This window comes from Peromyscus californicus, unplaced genomic scaffold (assembly GCF_007827085.1).
Source record: "Peromyscus californicus insignis strain IS unplaced genomic scaffold, ASM782708v3 Scaffold_7__1_contigs__length_154581171, whole genome shotgun sequence".
NCBI lineage: Eukaryota > Metazoa > Chordata > Mammalia > Rodentia > Cricetidae > Peromyscus > Peromyscus californicus.
Window position 1 is genome coordinate 87,119,454 of NW_026294595.1, and position 24,375 is coordinate 87,143,828.

The 24,375-nt window shown below is 42.1% G+C and overlaps 1 protein-coding gene across 4 annotated transcripts in view; it reads right to left on the reverse strand.

The window, feature by feature from the left end:
• The window catches only part of Ryr3 (ryanodine receptor 3), a 521,392-nt gene that overhangs the window by 128,200 nt on the left and 368,817 nt on the right, over positions 1 to 24,375 (reverse strand). For 2 of the 4 annotated variants that reach the window (XM_052725780.1, XM_052725779.1), the window contains exons 41-48: positions 24,144 to 24,273; positions 22,889 to 22,992; positions 17,570 to 17,705; positions 5,589 to 5,769; positions 5,219 to 5,377; positions 4,529 to 4,637; positions 2,551 to 2,671; positions 574 to 743 (exon numbers count right to left, since the gene is read on the reverse strand). In XM_052725780.1, coding sequence (XP_052581740.1) covers positions 574 to 743; positions 2,551 to 2,671; positions 4,529 to 4,637; positions 5,219 to 5,377; positions 5,589 to 5,769; positions 17,570 to 17,705; positions 22,889 to 22,992; positions 24,144 to 24,273 — 1,110 coding nt within the window. The remainder of the gene's footprint in view (positions 1 to 573; positions 744 to 2,550; positions 2,672 to 4,528; positions 4,638 to 5,218; positions 5,378 to 5,588; positions 5,770 to 17,569; positions 17,706 to 22,888; positions 22,993 to 24,143; positions 24,274 to 24,375) is intronic. The other 2 variants (XM_052725782.1, XM_052725781.1) reach the window with 1 other exon arrangement.

Consider the following 24,375-nt stretch of genomic DNA (forward strand, 5'->3'; position numbering starts at 1 on the left):
TTCCTGGTGGTCAGTGCATGGGGCAAAATAAGTGAGAATGGGAAGAGTATCCCTAGCCTGAAATGCTTCCAGTCAGCCCCTTCCATCAAACTCAGAATCATATTATCACAAGAGTGTGATTTTTTTCTTTTCTTTCTTTTTTTTTTTTTTTTTTTTTTTGGTCTCCTGGGGGACTTTTGTTGATGTCCATACTTGGTTCTAAGCAGGAGTTCAATAATAGAAAAATTGCTCCTGGTACCTAATGGGTAGCCAGACATGCTATGTAAAGATACTATGCTGAATATCATAGTCTAGTTCCCTCTTCCCATTTCCTGAAGAAATAGTGTTCCAAGGTTTGAGAAACTTCAATTGAAGGGACTGGAACCAAAAGTTAAGGCCAAATTTACCTACATGTAAATTTTTGGGCCAATAAATTAAGATCTTCCAGTTTTTGGTACCTCTGTTTTTCCCATTCTTAAGCAGACCATTAAAATATGACCATCAAGTAGGCAGAAAATATGTTTCCAAGTCCAATGTGTCACTGATTTAACCATGAGGGGAATTCTCTCTACACCCTTTATTTTAGCTACTTACTGTGTCTAGAGATGCAGATGCTCGTAAGTCAGGTAAAAACCCAACTTCCAGCAAGTGGAGCAGGAAGGTTTGATCTTTAATGCCATAAACACGGTCCAAGAACAGCACCATGGGTGCCTTGTGGTCTGGGCAGAAGTTGGCTGCCATGTCTGGCTCGCTGACTGATCCATCTGAAAGACAAAACACATGATTTCCTGTTTACGCAGTTTGAAAACACAGCATAGAACTTGTCTGTCCACAGCTTGTTGGGATAGGCAACAGGAAGTTTAGAAATAAGAACTAAGTTGGAAGCAGCTTTATCTAGGCAGCTGGAAGCAATGGTCAAATGTCTATGAACTGATTATTAAACACATTTTAAACTAAAGTTTAAATTTACAGTGAAGTAGATTATATTTTTAAAGGCAATCCACAGTCATAGTTCACCAATTTGTAATAGTACTATAGAGAATACTCTATTATATCAGCTGTAATTTATATATTGAAATAGAACATGATGGTATGCTTTAGGCCTTCTCTTTCCAACTCCATGTTCTGTGATACCACATTGGTAGCATGGAGTAACCTACAATGGGAATATTTATCCTACAAAAAAAAAAGAAATTTCTAGGAAATCAAGGCTTGAGTTATTGCTCTTTTGGTGGATGATGTAGGAACGTGAGGGGTAAAATGCTAAGCAAGTAGATTAAATTTAATAATATGTCATATCTGTAGTCATCACACCACAGTGCAAAATAGCAAGTACTCCTTCAGTGTCTGCTCTAGGTGATCCTTAGACCAAGTTACTCCATTATTTGAGTCTTATTTGAATGAAAAACAAAACAAAACTGGCTCAAGGATAAAGTGAGGAATCCATAGGGAAAATCAACCTGCTTGGCCTAGAGAATAAAAAGAATTTTTAGGGAGGATGAAAGACAGCTTTTTCCCTCTGGTCTTGCACCAAAAACTAGAAAAGAGATCCCCAAATGACCAAGAGCCACAGCATATGCGAGTATTGGACTGGATTTCTAAGGCAACCCGAGAGGCACAGGGCTGAAGTGTCGTCCAGCTTAGGGCCTCCTTCTGCCAATTAGTCTGTGTGGACTGGTAAGAGGGAAGGGCACCAGGGCAGCCTCTCCTCCCTGAGCACAAGGCAGATTGGGTGCTGAATGTCCGAGGCTGGCTTGGTTTCATACGCAGCTGTGGTGCTTTGATGAATACTATTTCTGTGGGATTCAGCAAGTGTTTTGTGCTAAAAGAAAGCACCACATCATTGGGAAACATGGAGTTTAACATCTATTTTCTTTATCCTGTTTTCTCAGGCACATTACTACTCAACTGTGCTTTATGAAGTTATAAAAGTGGCACATATTCTTGAACATTTTATAAAATGCATATTCTACAACAATTTCCATATTTATTTGCCTATGAGCCCCTACTACGTAAGTATATTAAAATATCCTTTGAAGGTGTTCCGTGGAATGGCAGTTTGGGAAACATTGCAACAGCCAGACTCATGCTATCTTTTTAATTCCACCATGTGCCTGAAGACCACGCAGGGTGACTCAGAGAATCAAAATGCTTTGGGGATGATTGGTGTCAAATGCCACAAGTAGCGTTGGGGTTAGCTTATTATCCTTGGCTATGAGATCTTCCAGGTCCATGGCAGAAGTCAGTCTGCAAGTCTACTGGCTATCTCATTCTCCTAGGGTACACTGGCAAGGGAGAAATCAGGCCATGGTAAGGGCTGTCACCTGCTCATTTTATCACCCTTCAGAAGGCTAGTGTGGTTCCTGCTCCCAGAATGGTGACGGCAGTCTGTACCGGAGGGCCAAAGATTTGACACAGGGAAGTGGCTGATAGAGGAACTAGGTTAAGTCTACAGAAAACTCATCACTGGAAAAAGAGCAAGGCATTTCATCTGGCAGGGGACTCTGGCAGTGTCCTGCTGCTGAGCAGGCAAGTACTAGAGGTGGGCTCAGCCTAAAGCTGCTTCCCTACCTTTGTTTAGTGAGGGCAGTTTCAGGGGTATGCTGATGATTCCAACCAGGTCTTCTGTGGGGACCAGGGAGCGCAGGATGGACCGGATCCGGATAGCTTCCCCTTTCCCTGTTTGAATGAGCTGTCACACAGGAAAGAGATAAAAAAGATGAAGCCCCCAGACCTGCCACACTGCATCTCCTAACCTATGGCAGGAACATGGTCCCACCAGCAGGGGTCTGCTTCTGAGTCCCCCCAATTGCTTTTGATATGTGTGGCTTCAGGAAACTTCCTCTTGATTTACTGCAGGAAAGGAGACTGAGGGAATAATTCCATTGAAGGCAGGCACATTCTTTCTTTACTGAGGCTGAAACCCTCAGCAGTTAAGGTATCAACCCTCAGCAGGGAGCCCTCACAGCCATGTCAGAAGTGCTGACACTGTGTCCACAATACCAGATTTCAGAATTGTAGCAGATGAGAAAATGACTTACAAATTTCAGTTTCTTCTGAGCTTGAAGAATGTTGGGGGTGGGCATGAAGAGTATAGACATTGTCAAAGATAATTTGAGTGTTTCGTTGGAGTCAAGCCAAGCAGGATAGGTTTATTCACACACATGACCAATTGGTCAATCTGCATGTACACAAGTGTACATGTCCATCTTCCTGCAGCAGAGGTCTCCAAAGAGGGGGCCAGCAGACTTTCTGCTGAGCAGTAACTATCCAGGAGCACAAGATTAGATCTATCCCATGTGGGCTGGTGCATTCTGAAACATGGGGCTCAGTGGCCCCAGAGAAAGCAGGATCCTATTCATCTACCCTGCCTGCCACCTCTTTCTGGTGAGTTGTCAGTAATGAGGCAGCTTACCTTTTTCTCTCCGCAGAAGGAGAAGGGGCCAGGGAGGGGTTCTGAGAAGGTGTGTAGGCATGTGCATGCGTGCGTGCGTGTGTGTGCGCGTGCGTGCGTGCGTGCGTGCGTGCGTGCGTGCGTGTGTGTGTGTGTGTGTGTGTGTGTGTGTGAATATAATGGGGCAGGGAAGTGGTAGGCAGAAGAGAAGGTATTTATTTCTTCCTTAGGCAGGCTCTGGTGAACTAGCTTTCACATTCTGTCTTTTTGAGAACATGTCCGCTATGTAACTTGCTTCCAGAAGTAATACAGAGTGATCAAGAGAACTGGAGTATGAACAAAAGGGGTCTGACACTTCTCCAAGTTCTAGATACCCTGCTGTTCCCCTGGCTTCCTTCTGAGTTCCTTTCTTTGCTTAAAGGAACTGAAATGTAAAGGCGGGTTGATTTGATAGGGCTAGTGTATCACAGAAGGAACTGGAATCCTAGCGAATCTCAGCAGCCTCCAACACCAAGATTTAAGTTTTCCTTCTGTTAAGAAGAGCAACTATTTCCTCTCAATTTCAGTGTGAGGCTTTATATGAAATAACACCAAATATCCCATCAGCAGGGGTGAAAAATGGAAGGGAAGGAACACTTTCCAGACCAAAACTGGAGGTCTGAGAAGACATCACATCAGAACCATCTTTGTGTGTGTGCCTGCAAAACTGACTGTTTCCCTAGAGCCCAGAGCCATGGTCATCAAGACAGTATTTCCCACACAGAGTGTCCCTATGGCACTCATGAGGCCATTAACAGTGGCATGGCCAAAAATCAGGTTAGCCACATTTTGGTCAAGCTGAGGGACATGGAAGCCTCATTTTGGAAGGCTATTTAAACAAAATGTGTAGAGGTTATACCCAGATAGTACCAAAGAGAATACACACACACACACACACACACACACACACACACACACACACACCCCTTTCTCTTCCTTAGAAAGTGGCCCATTCAGGCATTTGAAGTGGAAACTACTTTGGTGTTAGCTAAAAGAAACCTAGAGAGAAGCTTGTTAGTCAATGCCAGGCACAGATGAAGAAACTACATTCAGGAGTTCTCTAGTGTTCCTGACTAAGGCTCCTCAAAGCTGCTGTCAGTAAATGGTATCACTTACATGCATTTCAGGAGCACAGCGGCCCAGTAGATCTATAAGAGCCGAATAAAACGACATAATCGCATTGCCCATGTGCACAATCTCTTCCTCCTCTTCATCATCCTCTGTGCTGTAGAGAAAGAATCAACATGGGGAAGGCATGTGAGAGACTGCCATGCTGTTAGGCAGGTACTGCTTATTCAAAACACTCCATTCGGGTTGAATAAACTTTCCCTCACAACTCCCCTGTTCAGAAGCTAATAAGCTGGTTTTAATCATTACGCTCAAAGGACCCAAATATTTTTCCATGATAGCTTTAGGATCCCATGAACCTTGAAACATGAGTTTAGGTACTACCCACCATTCATTCCCCCTTCTTTCTGAATGTCCATGGAAAGCTAGTTTAGACAAGGAGTCAGGAGGGCTATATTCACGTTCTGGCTATGAGGTTATCAAACTCTATTACTTCGGGTCTTAGCTTTATCTCATGTTATACAAGAACGTTGAGACAAATGTGTTTGGAGTTCTCTCTGGTCTACTAAGTGATCTGTCAGAATTGATGACAAGGGGGAAAAAGAGCCAACTGTTTGGAGGGTCAACTCTGGTGGGTTACACACATTCTGTAGACCACGGGGTATAAACTAGGTAAATAAAGGCAAATGACTACTGAACACAAGAGAGGGACAGTGACAAGGCCACCAGATACTGTACCAACTCAGCTCTGAACCTTTAAACTCCACAGTCATCTGCGAGGAAGCCAAACACTCAAAACGCTTTCCCGAGCATCCTCCTGAGGCGATGCTGTTCGCAGGTGCTGTAGAAACTAGAAGGCGTTGCTGCCTCACTGGTTTGCCGGCTGTGCTGAATGGTCTAAAGGAATGGAAGGAGCTGGTACTGATCCCTAGGCTCTCTGGGAAAGTCATAACAATAATGGGCCTGACAAAGTGATTTTAAGTGTTTTAACCACCATAAAACATCTGTGCTCTTTCGACCGGCAAACTTACTGGGCCCACCCTGGTGGTTCACTGACTGACAGTATTTGGCAGCCTACCATCTGCACACACCGGAGCCATTCACTTACACTTCTGTCTTGTAACCCTGGGAGGGGAGGTCAAGTGCCGGGTTCTCGGAGATCTTAATGGCACCCTGCATAGCCGCCAGCAGTCCGTTTCCTCCTTCACCCCTCAGAGCTGGACCAAAGCACTCAGGACGTCTGATGAGCAGCTTGACCACAACGCTGGCATTCTCCTCTACACTTTCACCTGAGGAAAAGAGAGGCCTGGTGTCCTTCGCACTAGAAAGGCAGCCTCCAAGTTATTTGTAGCTGATAAGCTGGGAGGACAGCATTTCATTCTCTTTGTCACCTATTAATATTATGAGGAAATATTGATGAAAGAAAGGTGACCTCCGATAAATGAGGGAGATCTATTCATTACACAGTTGACCATTATAGAATAGAATTTTGCTTTTCAGCTCAGGATTTTTACTTCTGAGATGACCCTACCATGTCGAGGTGCTCAGAGGGTACATATAACTCTCAATCAGCTATTACAAGTTCATTTACAAGTGACGTGGGGACAAAAGAGCCTCACATCTTACTAGGTGCCTTCTGAGTTAACACTTGGCTTCCTTCTTTGAAAGGAGGTAAGAAGATAACTCAAGCTGGCCTGCCTCAGCCAGCCTGGGGAAATGATACCATAGCTCTTCACCTGATGACTCTTATGGAGTCACATATATATCCCAGAAGAGCCTGGCTTCGTAGGGCAGACCTCATCATATCTGAAGTCATTGATCAGGATGAAGAATCTGCTGGATAAACTTTTCTAATAATAGCTATGAGAGAGAGGACAGGGCAGAGTGCTATGCTCTCTGGGCATTTTTCTTTGGAGGAGCCAAGGAAAAACCGGACAGTGACAAAGGAAAAGGAACATTTAGTAAAGGAGAGCTGTTGAGTCTCAGAACCATCGTTTACATTCCAAAGCAATGTTACAGCTTGCTCAAATAATACCTTACAAAACATACCTTTTTTCTTGGGTGAAATCCTGGTTTGTGTTTGAGAATGTGATTCCTGAGCCAGACTCTAAGGCATTTTTTTTTCTTATGTATATTATATGAAGCCTAAAGAACAATGCTTTTCTTCAAAACCACTAAGTAATTCTTGGAAGGAGTGAACTATATATAAGAGAGTGTGCATTTAGATAGGCTATGGCATTATTAATTCCTCTGAAGACACACCTCACATTGTCATAGTCTAAAACAATAACCATCTATTTCACAGACTCTGGACTTTGGGAGTTGGTTAAGCTAGATGGTCTTGGCTTGGGATTCACTTGAAGTTGCAGTCTCAGGGTCGGTTTGGGCTGCAGTCTTCTGGAGAGATGTCTGGAGCTGGGGGATCAGCTTCTAAGTTCACTATATGGCTGTTGGCATGATGCCTCAGTTTCTTGTTGGATGGTAGATTTGGCCTCAGCTCCTTACCATGTTGAACTCTTTGGAGGGCTGCTTGAGTGTTCTCATGACATGGCCACTGATGTGCCACAGATCAAGAGAATAAGGCAGAAACTGCAGTGCTTGTAGAAATCTGGTTATACATGGTTATTTTGCAGTATTTTACTCATTAGATGTGATTCATCAAACCTAGCTCATACTTAAAGGAAGAAGATTTAGGCTCCATGTTCTGGAGGGAGGAATTCCAGATAATTTAGAGACATATTTAAAAACTATCTGGACAGTTTAAATTTTCTTTCATGAATTTTTTTTTTTATTTAGAATAATTAAGGCTGGGAATATAGCTCAGTGGCAGAGCACTTGCCTAGCTTGTTCACATCCCTGGGATTAATCTCCAGCACCACCTAAAAGTGCTACAATTAAGGCATAAGAATGCTAACACTGTGGGATTGTGAGGATGTTTTAGAATTATGTTCACATCATCCAGAATTTTTCATTAAACTGAATTTAAACAGCTTATTGTTGTTTACTAATTGTCATATCGCTCATTTCTTCACGGAGAGTTTAGAGAATCTATGAAGATATTTGCCATGTAGAAGCTAGGCACAGAAGCACATGTCCATAATCCCAGGACTAGGAGGCTGAGTCAGAAGAACTGCATGTTCAAGGCCAGCCTGGAATGCAGAGTGAGACCCTTTCTTAAAACAAACAACTTCTGTTCAAGTCTTAACCCATATATAACACCAAAAACCATAACCCGTGCACATCCTGGCAGCAAGGTTTAAAAAAAGAATACTTGTGATAGGTAGGGAAAAGTGGGAATGGGGTGTGAGTGGAGTTTGAGGGAGAGAGTGTGGAGGATGAGTTTGATCAAAACACATTGTGCACATGTATGAAATTCTCAAATATTAAATATAAATATATTTTAAAAAGAATAGCATGCCACTTCTACCTAATATTCTTGATATATCCCAATATAGTTTACTCACAGGAGAGATATTTCAGTAAAAGCACCAGAAAGACTAACATATTAAGAAACAAATACTCTTAGACATAGATGCAACATATGTCACTACTTTCAAATATTTCTAGCCTGTAATTCTTAGCACGTTATATATACACATGTCCTTTGAAATGTTTAAAATGTTAAGACTCAAAATTGGGGGAAAAACCCCAACCTGATTAATGAAGCTGACCTAAAGACTGTGTTCTAATGCTTTTAGCTCACACTGGAAATGCTTGTGGGTCAGCACATTTTCTAATCAGCATGCTGAATTCAGCTCAGCGCATCCCACAGCAATTAGCACCACAGAGTTTATGGGGTACAGAAGCACCAGAAGCAGAAGTTGAGAAATCAGAGTTGTATATTGAGATTTCATCTAAAGTTCATTTGCCCAATTAGCCCCCTTTTAGTCCAAATCTCACATCTTCAGAACTTGGCTAATTAGGTTGACTCTGAGAACTGACCCAGGAAGCCATTCCCTGATTATTTTAATTTGGACATATGTGGGGGATGCAAATGTACTCTGCTAGAGGAAGAAACCAGAATCCAACCACTGTGGCTGATTAGACAGGGGACTGAGGAGAAGAATTTGTAAAGGCTTCATGGAGTAGTAGGGACAGAATAATGTGAATGCTTCCTGAGAGCCTGTAGCTCAGGGTGTCTGACTGACAACCAAACCTACTCTCGTGAGGCCAAATGTTGATCTTCAGGGTATTTTTCAAAGGAGGAAGAACATTTTGAGGTAAACTGCTTTTGCCCAAGGGCATACCACAATATTTTTGCTTGAGTTCCAAAATAAGAAATGAGCTTGATAACAGTGTGGATGGCCATAGTGCCTTCCTTCAAAGGCTCTCAGCTCAGTGTTGATAATGATGTGACTTTCTTTCCAACATGTCAGAGAAGTTGGATGGAAACAGAAATGATTCACTCTATTTCACACTGGTAAGGATGTCAGACTTCAGGGACAATAATAGAACTTCACAGATTTCCTCTTCAACCTATTACCTTTCGTCTGCTCTGTGTTCTAACTACAGTTCTGTTGTGAAGTTTATTTGCCTGGGATGCTTTCCTCCTTTCCATCCTCTTGTCATAAACTCTTGACTTAACTCCATGGAATTCTTCAGGAGTCACTTAAAGCATGAGAGCTCCAGAAATCTGGTCTACTCAAACACTCTGAACCCTTCTTTGTATCTGCTTTTCTCACCAAATTGCACATTTTGTAAAGATAGTACTGTATCTGAATTATACAATCCTGTATGTTCAGGGTTTTGCTAATGTTTGACATGGAATAAGTAATCAAAAATAGTTATTATTTACTTATTTTCTAGTGCTGAGAATTGAACCCAGGGCCTGTACATGTTAGGCAAATGTTCTATCCTGAGCTACACCCTCACCTACGGAAGAGTTCTTGAATAAATGAATAAGCTTCATTCAAGGGAGAGACTTGAATGATTTCAGGGAGAACTCTGCCTATCACTGTACTGTCAGACCATTGTCAGCTTCCATTTACAAGAGCCTGAGTTGTGAATTTTATCATATTTCAATTAGTCCCAGAGGAAAGAGAGATCCCCTAGGAGAAAGATAGAACATGGGGTTCAGCAGGGAATCTAGAAATACTGTGTTTAGCTTACAGAGTATCACAAGGTAGGGGTGTGGGTCAAGACCCCAAACATCTTTCTTAGTAAATACTGCTTTTGATATGGCCAGGAGACCTGTACAAATCAAATCATCACAAGTACTGAAGACACTGCTTCTGGTCTGAGAGGGAGGAGTTAGGGATCTGCCTGTAAACTACTGTGACAGGACAAGAGCAAGCCAGAGAGTCTTAGCTGATTTTCTCATTAATTCAAACTGTTGCTGAGCCTGATCTCTTTTAGCCACTGATCTGGGAACAATGGACAAGTTTTAAACCAGACAGTAGAGCCTGAATCCCAGAATGAGCCCAGTGGGACAGAACTGTTCTATCAGATCCATAGACTGACATGAGCACTTGCCAGCTGTCTTGTAGATATATAATAAATGAATGCTTATTATCTCATGACAGTAAATATGAATTTGTCTACAGACAGATATAGGAGAGCAGAAGTCTTAGTTAGGGTTTTTATTGCTATGACGAAACACCATGACCAAAAATTAAGTTGGGGAGGAAAGGGTTTATTTGGCTTTCACTTTGATATTACTGTTCATCACTGAAGAAATTTCAGGAAAGGAATTCCAACAGAGCAGAAATCTGGAGGCTCCTGGAGCTGATGCAAAGGCCATGGAGGGGAGCTGCTTACTAGCTCCCTCTTTATCGGCTCCTCAGCCTGCTCTCTTCTAGAATCCAGTATCAGCAGCCCAGGGATGGCAGCACCCACAGTGGGCTGGGTCCTCCTTTCAGATAACTTTAGCTTGTGTTAAGTTGACATAAAACTATCTAGCACAGTAAAGCCCTAGAATTTGGATCCAATGCAATGAAGGAGCCTGGGTAGAAGAAGAAAACAGCCTGGAATAGGATGTGGCCAGTAGAGAAGAGAAAAATAAAAGCATGTGGACTTCAGAAACATTTTAGACATGGAATCAACAGAACTCAATGATAGATAGGTGATGTAGATGAGGGGAAATGCAGCTGTCTGTCTGGTTTGTGTGTCTGAAAAATGGGTGATTGAAGTGAGGGGCTGGGAGATTCTTGGGGAAAGAGTGGGTTTGGTGTTATAATTATTGATGCAACCTTTAGATTTATGGCATTTAAGATGCTTCTTAGACCTCTAGTGAAATATAAAGTGGGAAAGTATAAGTTTGGGACTTAGGGAAGAGAACAAAACATCAGGATATGTGTGGATCTCAAAGTAAAGCCCTGCAGGGTGAACTGTCCTTCCACTGGCATAGTGGAAACCTGAGGATTAGGATTTAATCATCCTAAACTGTTAATTATATGTTTACAGTTGGGATCTACATCTTTTTAAAATGTGGCATAAAATGAGAAGGAAACCTAGAGTCAGAATTGATGTGCATTTTGACAGAATATATAGCATCTATTCAATATGAAATTTAATGTGTGATGAGTGCCAGACATATAATATCTTGTAGGAAGAATGTTGGTGAGGCACAGCTTTTAGATACGGTTTTAAAAACCATTTTAGCTTAGGTCTCAAGCTTCATTTGCTATTTTTATTATTGAAATGACTGATGAATAGCACTGTCAACAAACACAACAGGGACCTTAGAGGACATCTGCTGCACACTGCACTTTATGTGGAAGCAGCAGAGTCAAAGGTCTTTTATCCTAGTTTTTAAACATGAAATGTCCTGTATGTGATCATGCATGGAAGCTTGGTTCTAGAACTTTAGAAGGTGAGGTCTAGGTGAAGAAAGCAGGTCACTGAGGTCTTCCCTGGGGCTACCTTGTTCTTGCCTCCTTCTTGACTTCTCTCTGCTTCTGTTTGTCCAGAGCTGAAGAAGCTCCTCTATCCCAGTTTCTTGCCATCACAATGTTCTGCCCAAGGGTATGAGGCCAAGCAACTGTGGACTGATTTCTATAAAATCATGAGCCGAAATAAACCTTTCCCCCAATAAGCTGTTTATATCAGATGTCTGAGTCACAGACACGCAAAAGGACACACTCACTTACTCTTTAAAACCCCTCTCTGGGATGCCGGGCGGTGGTGGCGCACGCCTTTAATCCCAGCACTCGGGAGGCAGAGCCAGGCGGATCTCTGTGAGTTCGAGGCCAGCCTGGGCTACCAAGTGAGTCCCAGGAAAGGCGCAAAGCTACACAGAGAAACCCTGTCTCGAAAAACCAAAAAAAAAAAAAAAAAAAAAAAAAAAAAAAAAAAAAAAAAAAAAAAAACCCCTCTCTGGGTTGTTTCATTTTGAGTTTTCACAGATAGAGTCATAGTTCACTGTATATGTCTCTATATAATTCTTGGGGTGTCATGATTAACTTCCTTCTCTTTCTCAGGCATAGAGACTCCAAGAGGTCCAGTGGGAAAATGAGTATGGTGGCACGGGATTTGGAGAGCTCACACACATCTTTTAATCAGCAAGAAAGGGTAACAGAAGTGCTAGGTAGGAAACCTCCATTAACCAATCTCAAACATTCTTTGTATCCTACTATCTCTTATCATCTAAGTTTATAGTGTCTCCTGGATACATAATGACATTGTTTACATTTACCCTTTCACAACTGTGCTTTATTGTTGGTGATAGTTTTGAGAGTTTGTTGGATCTTTCTGGTGTCCAACATGGAGCACATATTTCTACATAGCGCCTGGGAAAGCTGGGGAAAAAAAAGAATAAGAAAAAGAAAAAGGATTGGGCTTCCTAGTAAACAGATGCTCACAGTGTACAGAGGCGTGGCTATGCGGCACAGCGAGTACCCGAGAAGTGGGCAGTTAAGTAGAAACAACAAGGTAAATAAAAACTCCTGTCACAATGCAGGCACCAACTTTCTAGAGCTGGGGTGGTTAAATGCAGCTCCTGGTTAAACGCGGCACTCGGTAGGCAGAGGCAGGTGGATCTCTGTGAGTTTGAGGGCAGCCTGGTCTACAAAGCAAGTTCCAGGACAGCCAGAGCTGTTACACAGAGAAGCTCTGTCTCGGAAAACCAAAAACAACCACCACAAAGACCACAGCTCTCAGCCAGGCTGGTGGGGCATAAAGCTCAGCTCGGCTCTCATGGACTCAACCCAGGGTGGAGCCAGCTGCCAGCACAAAGCTGTATGTCAAGTTTAAAGTTTGGCTTACCAGTCAGAGAATGCTACAGGTGCCCAGTAAAGCAGGTCCAGTTAAAAAAAAAAGAAAGAAAGAAAGAAAGGAAGAAAGAAAGAAAGAAAGGAAGAAAGGAAGGAAGAAAGAAGGAAGGAAGGAAAAAACCCCTCTAAACAGGTTATGTTGTGTTTAAAAATGTGCCAAGGTGCTTAAGAAAGAAAAGAAATGGGTATAGACAGTCATAAGAAAAAATAAATAGTTCAAAAATATTAAGTAAAGTCTTTAAAGAGAGAGTAAAGTAATATAAAGGAAAAATACACTTAAAGATGGAAAATACACAAGGAGCCTGGATCCTGTATGGTGTTGTGCTGACTTTGAAGTTTTTGAATGATGATGAGTGAGTGACAGCTGAGAGACATGGGATTGGAAAAGAGACCATCAATTAAAATTGTAATTATAAAATTATCACCAATAAAACCCCCTATTATCAATCAATATAACCTCATATAAATATCCCTACTATCTGCTATCATGTGTTATCATCTTCTACTATCAGGACATTTCCCATGTGCCTGTCAATACTGTAATAATAATCCTCTAAGATCCACCATGATCATCCCAATAAACATCATCCATTGTCACTATCTCTCAATGTCACCTCACCTGAACACCTCTATTATCACCTACCATCTTGACTATTACTTACTGTCAGCTACCAGGAATATCCTATCATTCAAAATCATCAGTAATCACTATTCACCATCACCCACCTTAAACTCCCCCATCATTCACCATCATCATGTACCACCACCACCCAACATGAACCTCTTATGTTATCTATAATTATTGCTATCATTTACTGCCATCTACTATGAACACTCCATTGTGGTGATATTGTGTTCCCAAAAATATTGTGCACCCTAATAAACTTATCTGGGGTCAGAGAACAGAACAGCCACTAGATATAGAGGCCAGAAAATGGTGGCACACACGCCTTTAATCCTAGCATTCCAGAGACAGAGAGCTGTCTGGATCTTTGTGAGTTCAAAGCCACACTGGAAACAGCTAGGCATGGTAACAAGAGTCTTTAATCCCAGGAAGTGATGCCAGAAAGCAGAAATATATATAAGGCATGAAAACCAGGAACTAGAGCTGGTTAAGCTTTTAGGCTTTAGAGCAGCAATTCAGCTGAGAGCCACTCAGATGAGGACACAGAGGCTTCCAGTTTGAGGAAACAGGATCAGCTGAGGAAATGGTAAGGTGAGGTGGCTGTGGCTTGTTCTGCTTCTCTGATCTTCCAGCATTCACCCCAATACCTGGCTCCAGGTTTGTTATTATTAATAAGACTTTTAAGATTTGTGCTATACTCCATCCTCCAAAATCCTCCTCCTCCATCATTCACTTTCACCTATGAAGAACTCCTCTACCCATCATTCACTATCATCATCCACCAAGACCATCACTTACTGTGAACAGCTTCATCATCTACAACACCATCCATCATTATCCACCATCATTCACCATCATACATCATGAACATTCATATCCTATACCATGGTTCTTTATATCACCTTACTCTTTTACTAATGATCAGAGGATCTCTTTGTTGAACAGATGACATGAAAGTAGCCACAGTATCCTTTTAAACTATCTTTAGATAGTAAGGATTTACATAGTGCTTTGAAGTTTCAAATAATCTATTAGTCTCCCAATTTCAAAAGCTCCAGCCCTTGTAGAGAACATGATAAATAATGGTAACTAACACAGCTGTAGTTCTTACTGTATTTTGTAACACCATGATAATCAAGTTTTCTGTTGATTATTTCATCTGTACCTTACAATAACTCTGAGATATGTGTTATTATTTTTGCTGCATTATATGTTAAAAAGGCGGAGGTTGGAAAGTTTCATTAACTTGTTTAAATTTACATAGCCAGTGAATGATAGAGCTGATTTTGAACTCTGGATGTTCTATTTTCCATCCTGAAGTCTCCCATATAAATATGACTGAGACATTCTTTGTCTTGTAGGTATTCAAAACTATTACTTGAAAAAAAATTCCCGTATAACTATCTTTGTACAATCCCCTGAGACCATCTAAAACATTACAGCTACAAGTTGTCTGCAGATATATGCAATTTCCATCTGTTGTCTGATTGATCTCTTATCTTAATAGTCAAATTTAGGGGCATCTCTGAGTATTACACACAGTAAAATCAGTATTATTTGACCTAAAATAAATTTACTGTGATCTACACTAAGCCATTTTCTTCTTTTATCCTGATTTCTTTCTCCTCTACCTTCAAATCTCTCACTGAAGAATTTCAGTTTAGTACTTTGGCTTTTAACACACTCACATCCGTCCATCCATCCATCATCATCATTATCATTACCACCACCACTACCAGCAATTCCGTTTCTGTAATCTCTATCTGCTAGATAGTAAACCTCAAATGTATTTACTCCCATCTATCCCCATCTTCACCATTATAATTCATTCCAACCTGAGCACAGAACTTGTCAATAGTACCTGTCACTCTGTCTCCTGTTAAGAAGGTTTCCCAGTTCTCTACACAGAAGATTGATACTAAACATTTCAGCTTGGCATTTATGTTTTCCGTGTTACAACCATCCACCTACCTTTCAAACCTCATCTACTGCTTCATTCACAAAGCCACCCTCTGGATTGACAGATCACTGTTTACTGAGAACAGTGTGCTTTAGCCTCGAGGCCATGTACATGCTGCTCTCTGATTGGATAACCTCTCCTGCATCTGTTTCTAGAAACCTGACACTTTAGGTTCATCTCTAACATGGCCTCCTTTATAGCATCTTCTCTGATTATCTCAAAGGGACAAGTTTATCCTCTCAAAGTTCTTGAGTGCTCCCTCCTTGCCTTACCCCATTTATTTATTTTTTAAAATAGTGACCTCTGTGTATATATACTCTTCTTTAAAAGAAAATAAATTCTTTTAAAGCAGAAGCTGGTGTACTTTGTCTAAAACAAATACAATACTTGTCTTCTAGAGATATCATAAATATTAAAGCTCATAAGTGTATCCAACTTACTAGAACTTGTTGCATTATGAAAATGTACTAAAGAGATATTGCTAAAAAGATATAAACAGCACGAAGGTAAGAGGGACAGACCACACGTTTTGGTCCAGAGTTTAGTTCATTATGTTTGTACCTAATCAGCAAAAGTTAAGTGTTGGAATTCATGTAATCCTCATAGGATCATAGCCAGTGGATACTTTCAAACTGACAGTTATACTGAAGGATTTATAAAATTCTTGATCTTGGCTATGAAGGAGGATAAGATGAAAAATTCAACCTATTTGCATCCAGTTCATCTGTCATGCAATCTATGTACATAAAAATAAATTTAAAAAGATTTTTCTTTTCTTTTTACTCGTGTGTGTGTGTGTGTGTGTGTGTGTGTGTGTGTGTGTGTGAGAGAGAGAGAGAGAGAGAGAGAGAGAGAGAGAGAGAGAGAGAGAGAGAGAGAGAGAGAGAGAGAATCTACATGTGTGTACAGTTATGTGTGTGGATACCCTTGGGGGCTGCAAGAGGGTGTCAAATCCCCTGGAGCTAGAGTTATAGGTGGTCATGAGCTGCCTGATGTGGGTGATGGGAACTGAACCTATAGTCCCCTGCAAGAACAGTATGCACTCTTTATGGCTGAGGAGTCTCTCCAGTCCTTGACATTTTAGAACAATTAGTTACTTATTTTATGTGCATAGATATTTAGTCTGCATGTATGTCTCTGTACTGCACACACATCTGGTGTCCACACACGCCAGAAGAGGAGGTTGAATACCTCAGGAGTGGAGCTGCCATGTGGGTGTTGAGAAGCAAATCCCAGTTCTCTGAAAGAGCAGCCAGTGCCATCTCTCCAGCCTCAGACTTTGAATTCTTAAAATTTTCCTTTCCCCATTCCCCTTCCTCTCTCTCCCCTTTCTTTCTCCATCTTTCTTCTCTCCTGATATACTAATTAATTTTGTGTTAATTTGGAATATGATTATTTGGACAAGAAGTAAAACAGATTGTTCGAGGATATACCAAATCTGGTCTTGAGAGAAGAAAATCGTTGAGAAAGGCCAAGAAGAGGCTTTGGTGGAGAAGCGTGGATCTAGTTGCTAGAGCAGAGAAATGTAACTGTAGTGCAAATACCAGTGAATTAGTGCTGTAACAAAAATATATTGGTTGACAATGTACTTTTCAAGAAAGTAGTCCACTTGTCTTATACAATGTTCATTCATTACCCTGGTGTGATGAAAGGGTTTTGATAGAAGGGTAATTCATTACGAATAGAAGATGACTTGTACTGAGAGTAATAACATTCAAGGTTGTTAAAGAAATTACCTGTTGGGAATTGAACTACCTTTAATAGCTATTCACTTATTTTTGTACTTTTGATCCACTCATGCATCCATTCATCCTCTCACCCACTCATAGACCAGAGAGTCCTGGAGGTGCATACTTATTAACTCTGTATAACAGATGAGGTGATAGAAGAGGAGGTACAGAGAGAAGGCAAGTCCAAGCTCATGCAGCGAGTTTCTTGCTGTATCTGTCACTAGATTCTCCTGATGCTTGTCTGGCCTGTTTCTTCTTGGGAGGTGGTTTTTTGTTTGTTTGTTTGTTCTTGAGACAGGGTTTCTCTGTGTAGCTTTGGAGACTGTCCTGGGTCTCTGTAGACCAGGCTGGCCTCAAACTCACAGCGATCCACCTGCCTCCTGAGTGCTGGGATTAAAGGTGTGAGCCACCACCACCAGGCCTTGGGAGTTCTCTTGCCAGTTGCCAACCATCTTTATAGTCTTTTATATTGACTGACAAAAAGCAGTGAAATGATACCCTTTTTGTGTATAAGGCCATAATTAATCATTATTCTATGCTGAGCATGGAGCACATGGGACTCACTGTTCACGAAGACGGCGAACCTCAGGAAGGACAGGTAACGTTCCCCTTCAATGGGGTTCCAGCCAACATCAGGGTATCCTTTGGCCAGAAGCATGGGGCAGCTCTGAAGGCCACAACCCGCCAAGTAGGTTACCACCTGCCAAGAACAGTACAAAAGTGAATGTCCATGTACACCCAGTAGGATGGCTGCTGCATTAAAAAATGCAAATAAACAGAAAATAAAAAGAAAATAAGTTTCAATAAAGAAAACTTGGATCCTCTTGAGTAAGCCCTGGTGAAAAGAATGGAAACTAGCCACCATGGAAAACAGGATAGTTGTTTTTTTTTTTTAAAAATAATAAAACAAATAGGATTACCATATGATCCAGAAATTTCATTCCTGGCTCTATACACAAAACTTACAAATAAGGTCTTGAAAGAATTACAATCCAAATTCTGAGCAACATTGTTCCTAACTACTAAAAATATAGAAGCAACCTAAGTATCTCTCAAAGGATAATTGGGTAAGAAAAATATGGCATATGCAGATAATACACTATAATCAGCCTTAAAGAGGAAGGGACTTCTCATAGGCTAGGTCCACATATTGGGTGATCCTTGAGGATACATTAAGTGAAATAAGTCAGCCATGCAAAGCAAGTACTGTGTGGCTTTAACACATATGAGATAGCAAGAGCAGTCAAAACCATATCGGCAAAAAGAAAAATGGCAGTTGCCAGGGCCTGCAGGGAGGAAGGAATAGGGATTACTGTTAAATGGGCAGAGTTTTGCCTGATGAGATGGAAGGAGCTATGGAGATGAACGTGGTACTGATCATGAAATATCATCAAAAGCTTCAGTGACTCTGAGCTGTACACTTGAAAATGGTGAGGAGAGTAAATTTTGTGCATTTTATCACAATAAAAATAGAAAACCCCCATGCATTTAAGGCCAAGAGATATGCTAAAATGCCTCTTAAGACAGCCATGAGAGCTGCATTTCTAGGAACTGGACGTTCCTTCTTTCTAGAAGCTAGAGAGAGCCTGGATATTTTTAACCTTCCCCTGCCAAATAATTATATACTTTTTCTTATTTGGGCCCTTTTGCTCTAGAAACAGGATCAAGGGTCCAAGTGCAGTAAGACTCCTCTCCCCCAACTTCTTTGGGGGTATTTAATTTAGTAGATTTGGAACCAGAACTTCCAGTCCACATTTGCTTGCAAGTAATCAAAAAGATTATGATCAGGTTCCAGGTTTCTCCAACTCCAGAAAGAAGAAGTTGACAAGTGTGTAAGCTGGTGTGGTGGCACATGCCTACAATCTCAGCACTCTGGAGTGGGAGGCAGAAGGATCAGGAATTCAAGGTACACAGACAGCGTGAAGGTAGCCTAGTTCTACATGAGGTCTTGCGTTTTAAGCTTTTTATTATTTATTTATTTTTAGGCCGAATAGTTTATTTGTAAGCATATAAGCATTTGGAAAGGTACAGAGACACGAGAGAGCCCCTTGTGGCACCAAGGCTGGCCGTGTTTCCTTGACCATGGTGATACATGGTCTTTGAGTGGCACTTGGTAATCAGGGGTCCTACTCAAGCGCTTAATCAACAACAGCCATTTAACGTCAAAGGCCAAGATGCTAAGGTTGGGACTGCCAAAAAGAGGCAAGACAAAAATTAGATTGGCAGTGGTCTCTTTGCTTCTAGACTGCCAGACACAGATCGTGAATCTCAGGCTGTGAGCTCACAAGACTCAGATTTTACCCACTTTCACCAGAAATCAAGGACAAATACCAGCAAACCAACCGCTACTTAAGATTGAATTGCTACTCTGTTTTTGACTTTGGTATTTTGTGTATATGTGGAGAATAAGAAAATTTTGCTAACTCTCATAACAGAGGGGTGTGTGTGTGTGTGTGTGTGTGTGTGTGTGTGTGTGTGTGATGTGGTCTGTGTGTGGTATGTGATGTGGTTGGGGTGTGTGTGTATGTGTGTGTGGTGGCGGTGGTGTGTACGTTTGTGTATGTGATATATGGCATGTGTATGTGTGTGGTGTGTGTGTGTGTGTGTGTGTGTGTGTGTGTGTGTGTGTGTGTGGTGTGTATATGTGCATTTGTAAGGCACACAGGTATAAAGAGGCCTATGTGAGGGAAGGGAGAGAGCAGAGATGGAAGAAGAGGGGACCAGAGGAGAAGGTAATGGACTATACATGTCATGGAAGCAGGATGGGTATCTATGTGGGAGGGGGAAGGAGACCAGCAAGAGGGGGGACAAAAAAGAACCAATACAATCACACACAAACACACACGCAAAATGAAACACATTTCTTTATATGGTAACAAAGAAAATTCATTAAAATAAAGATCCTTTTCCTGACTTGGCTTTTACCTTAGTGATATATTAGGGATTTAATTAGATTCAACAGCAATGCCTACTGATTTGACAAAGTGATTAAAATTTTACTTATATTTTGTCCTTTCCTAAAATATTATCACTTAAAAATATCTCCTGGATGTTGCAAAAGACCCCAAAGAACTAAATGAAATGAATAGCTCAAAGACATCCTCTGCTAATTGTTTCATCCTGAATTTATACACTGAAACTCTAAGCTCCAGCATATCAGAATGTCACTGTGATAAGGTGGAGGAAAGGCCTGTGAAGAAGACACTAAGGAGAAAGGGGTCTTCTAGGGTGGTGTCCTTATCAAAGGGAGAAACACAGCTGTGCAAAGATACAACAGGGATGCTTCTGCAGAAGACAGTTCCTGTGGGACCCAGCAAGGAGGTAGCCATCTGTAAACCAGGAAAGGGGCCTCAGGGGAACTGAAAGCTGACAGCCCTTGGCCTTGGCTTCCCAGACTGGAGAACTGAGACATTTCACTTCTGATATTTAAGTCACCCCATCTGTGGACACGTGTTCTAGAGGCCCCAGAAGATGAATATACCCTTACACCACAAAGTAAGTGTGCCCAGTCAGAAACAAGTGACACAGACAGGCATGTAGTCTGCCTGCTTCATGATGGACCCTCCTTTATTATTGGTTAAATACATCTGAAACAGCGTCCTAACACAGAACTTCAGGAGATTATTAGTGGGTAATTATCATCTCATCTTAACAGACTGGACATGGTTCTGCAGCTTGGGCCGACTATTCTCTGCCCTGGCTGTGCCAACAGGGTCTTCAGAACTGGTGACATTGTGACATCGTCTACCTGTCTGTGTGGCACTTCAGATAGATGGGGCATCACCGTCAAGATAACTTAATCATACCATACTACTTCCCCCTTGTCTGCCTTCTCAACCCAAGTTCTTTGAGCCTTCTTATACTATTTGGAAGGAACAAAGGAAAATGTATTTAAAAATAATTTTTACCTCAGCCTCACAGATATATTTCCTAGGGTCTCCTCATCCCTCTTTGGCTGTTCTTCCTGTTGTTTAGTTGTTGATTTTTTTTTCTGTGACTCCCTGGGTGGTAGTGGTCTTCAGGGCTCTGACCCATCCTTGCAAGAATCTCACCTACCCAGAGGGTTTCAGTCTCCCTCCATGATCTGTCTGCAGCTGAGAAAACCCTCCTGAGCTTTAAGTATGCAGTCAGCTCCCCAGTTGACATTTCCATCTGGGAACCTCAGGACACCTCTGTGCCACCTCCCGAACTTACAGGAGTGTCTTAACAATTTTACACCAGAATATGACATTGTTATTTGTAAAGTATATGCTCAAGAGCTATGCAATTGAGTTACAAACATGCAAAAACAAAATTTCATCATATTGTAAGTTTCTCAAGTGTCGTGTTGGACTGCATCCACACCCCTCCTTGGCTGCATGTGACCTTTAGGGTGTAGGTTGGGCATGTCTGCAAGTGAACCAAAGCAATATTTGATTAATGGTTGCTATTTGTCTTCCCCAGGTCTTCTGGATTCAAACACTTCTCACATCTGCTTGTGTCAATATTAACTGAAGTCAGCACCCACTCATGCTTGGATTACTGAAGATAACTCTTAGCAACTCTTCTTGCCCCAGCTCTTGTAAGAGCTATTCCAGTCAATTTCCTTATGCAACCTTCTAAACCACACAACATATTGTGTTGCTCCCCTGCTGGGGGCCTTTGTGGTTTCTGTTACTCATGGTTCTCCAGTGAGGTACTGTAATATAATTGGAATGAGCATCAGCTCTTGAGCCAAATTCTGATCCACTTACCTTGTGGCACTGAGGACAAGGTCTACTCCTTACACCTCCATTTCCTTGCTCATAACTTCTGAGCAACAACAATAATAAAAATGACGTGTTCTGAGGGTCACATGAGTTAACTTGTGGGCAGCACTCGGAGTGTGGTCTGCTAGACAGATCTCGTACGAGCATGAACTTCTATTATTAATAAAGTCCAATTTCTGACCACTCCCATCACCTTCCTCCCCATGCTCTCAATGCTTCTTCCATGCTTGGCTTTCTGACTGTCCTAGACGTGGGCTTTCCTGGCTGAGCCTTAAACAGTCCTGGCAAATTTCCCCAGCAGTGCAGCTGACTAGCTTCTGCTCATCCCTCAGCTGTCCCTTTCCTAAGTGACAGCTCTTTTCCCTCATGCTCTCAAACCCACTCACTGTAGAGTGCGGGTGGCCTTTGACTTTTCCCACTCCTTGCCCACCTCTTTTTTTCTTCTTCACACTTAGAACGCAGATTGTGAATCTCATCAGCTATCCAGTCAAGCAAATAGTTCCATGAGTGGCATGGTGGAAAAACTTCCAATTGAATACTTACCAAAGTCCCACCCTGGCCCACTCTGGTCATTTTCTTTGCTATAAACGTTGAACATCCTAATGATTAATTCTTAATGCAGCCCCGCTCGGGAAGTTGAGTACAGAAAACTCGGTATCAAGCATGGAGCACTTTCTAAAGTGGTTATTTTAAGTCACAGAGCACTGCAACTTTATCAACCGTGGGCAGATCGGCCTGGTATTCACCATCCCAGTAGGGGGCAGCAGTGTGCACGTGGCCAGCACGACGATTTTTACAACCTCCTGTTAGATCTCTTTCATATGTGGACTCATGAATTAGATCACACAGAACTTTTCTTTAGGAACCACAGGGATCCAGTGATATTCCATATAGAACAGTGTCATGGGGCCTCCACCTCTGAAGAAAACAAATGCCACACTCTCACGTCTAAGACGCTGATTTTTTTCGCTCATACGTGATCCTTGGGGCCTAACCAGGTGGTGCCAGCCACTCATATTATACCACATTTTCACTGTGAAATGGGTCTGAATGGAAACCTAGGTGATGGCTTGTTTTTCCTCTGTGTGGCTGTAACAGAGTTAGGAGAAAAATAACATGTTGTCTCCCCAGTTACCTTCTCAAGATCCGGTTCTTCTAAGCCCAGCGCTAACTCGTTGTTGTCCATCACAGAGGAGGCAGCCACATCCAGCGGGGTGGACCCCCTCATCGATGGGGAGGCTGAGGATGGAGCAAAAAGAAGCTTAAGGCCACCCAGCTCGGATTTAAGGGTGCAGTGCACATATGTGGACAGGAGAGGGCAGCAAATACACTGAAACCTGGCCCACGACGCAATTCTCGGAGAGGGCCGCCAGCCCGACTTTAAAGGAGTCCTGTTCTCCTTTCTCACATTCATTACTACTGAGAATACTAATTATAACAAAATCACGCTACGGAATGGGTTGGGACTACACAGTTTCAAGTACCTTCGTGACACAAAACTTCTTGGCATTTCGTGATCACTTGAAGACTCAGGGGCTTCTTGATGGCCTCGGCCCAAAGGACTTGGAAAATTTGGGGGCGACCACTTGGAGTTTAAAAATAGTCTCAAACAACACAAGTTCATACAGTTACATTAGTGTACCAATGTTGTTTGTGATACTTGATTTTGGTGTGTTTGGCTCCTAGATTACAATTAGGAAAAACTTGAAGTGACATAAAAAAAAAAAAAGGTGATCGCCTGAGGTTGCATTTGATAAACAAAAGAGAAGTGAGATTTCACATTTTCAGTGTATGTGTCTGTTTATGTCTCATCCTTTGGCTTCTGTCCAGCATGGTGAGCCAGGAGAAACAACGTGAGTCGCTCTTCTCACAGTGGTGCCGAACTGCTGTTTATCCACTCCCATTATCCTGTTGTTTATCCCTAGCTGCTCTTGGCTCTGCTGCCGCTCTGCAGCGAAGGGCAGAATTTGCTGGTTGGCTGGTGGGCCAGGAATGAGTTCTGCAGCCAGCTTGCCAAGAAAGGATTGGATCCATGACCTTGGTCTTAAGAGCTCTGCTCACTGATTAGCTGAGTGGGCTGGGAGAGGATTTGTCCTGAGAGCACATCCTCCACTCCAGGCAGCATTTCATAAACTCCAGGCCACTGGACCCGAGAGAGGAGAGTGACTCAGTCACCAAAGGGAGTCGGTAGCAACAGCTATGGAGAAAGTGGAGGCCACGGACATGTTTTCATGCCTTTGCTTTTGGGGGACAGGCTGGCTCTTGTTTTGCACTTACATTATCGTGGCATACATGTTGATCCTTTCCCTGTTTCTCTTCAGTAGTCAGGAGGAAGAATGGACTGACTGCCTGGGCCCAAAGGTGGAAGTTATAAGGTGTGCCACACCTACCTAGGCCCACACTGCTGTTCTCCAGCAGGTAACTTAGATGCTCAAACATGGCCTTCTGGTTTTGCCGGCTAATTCGACAGAAATAGCAAAGGAAGCGACAGCAGCTAGCCACCATTTTGGGGAAGGCGATCTGTGGGCAGAAGCAGGAAGTATTAGAGAGAAGAATCTATCATGAGGCCTTCGTGAACAGTGGAAGCTTAAAGGAGTTTCAGGTTGAAGTCCCACAAGCTAC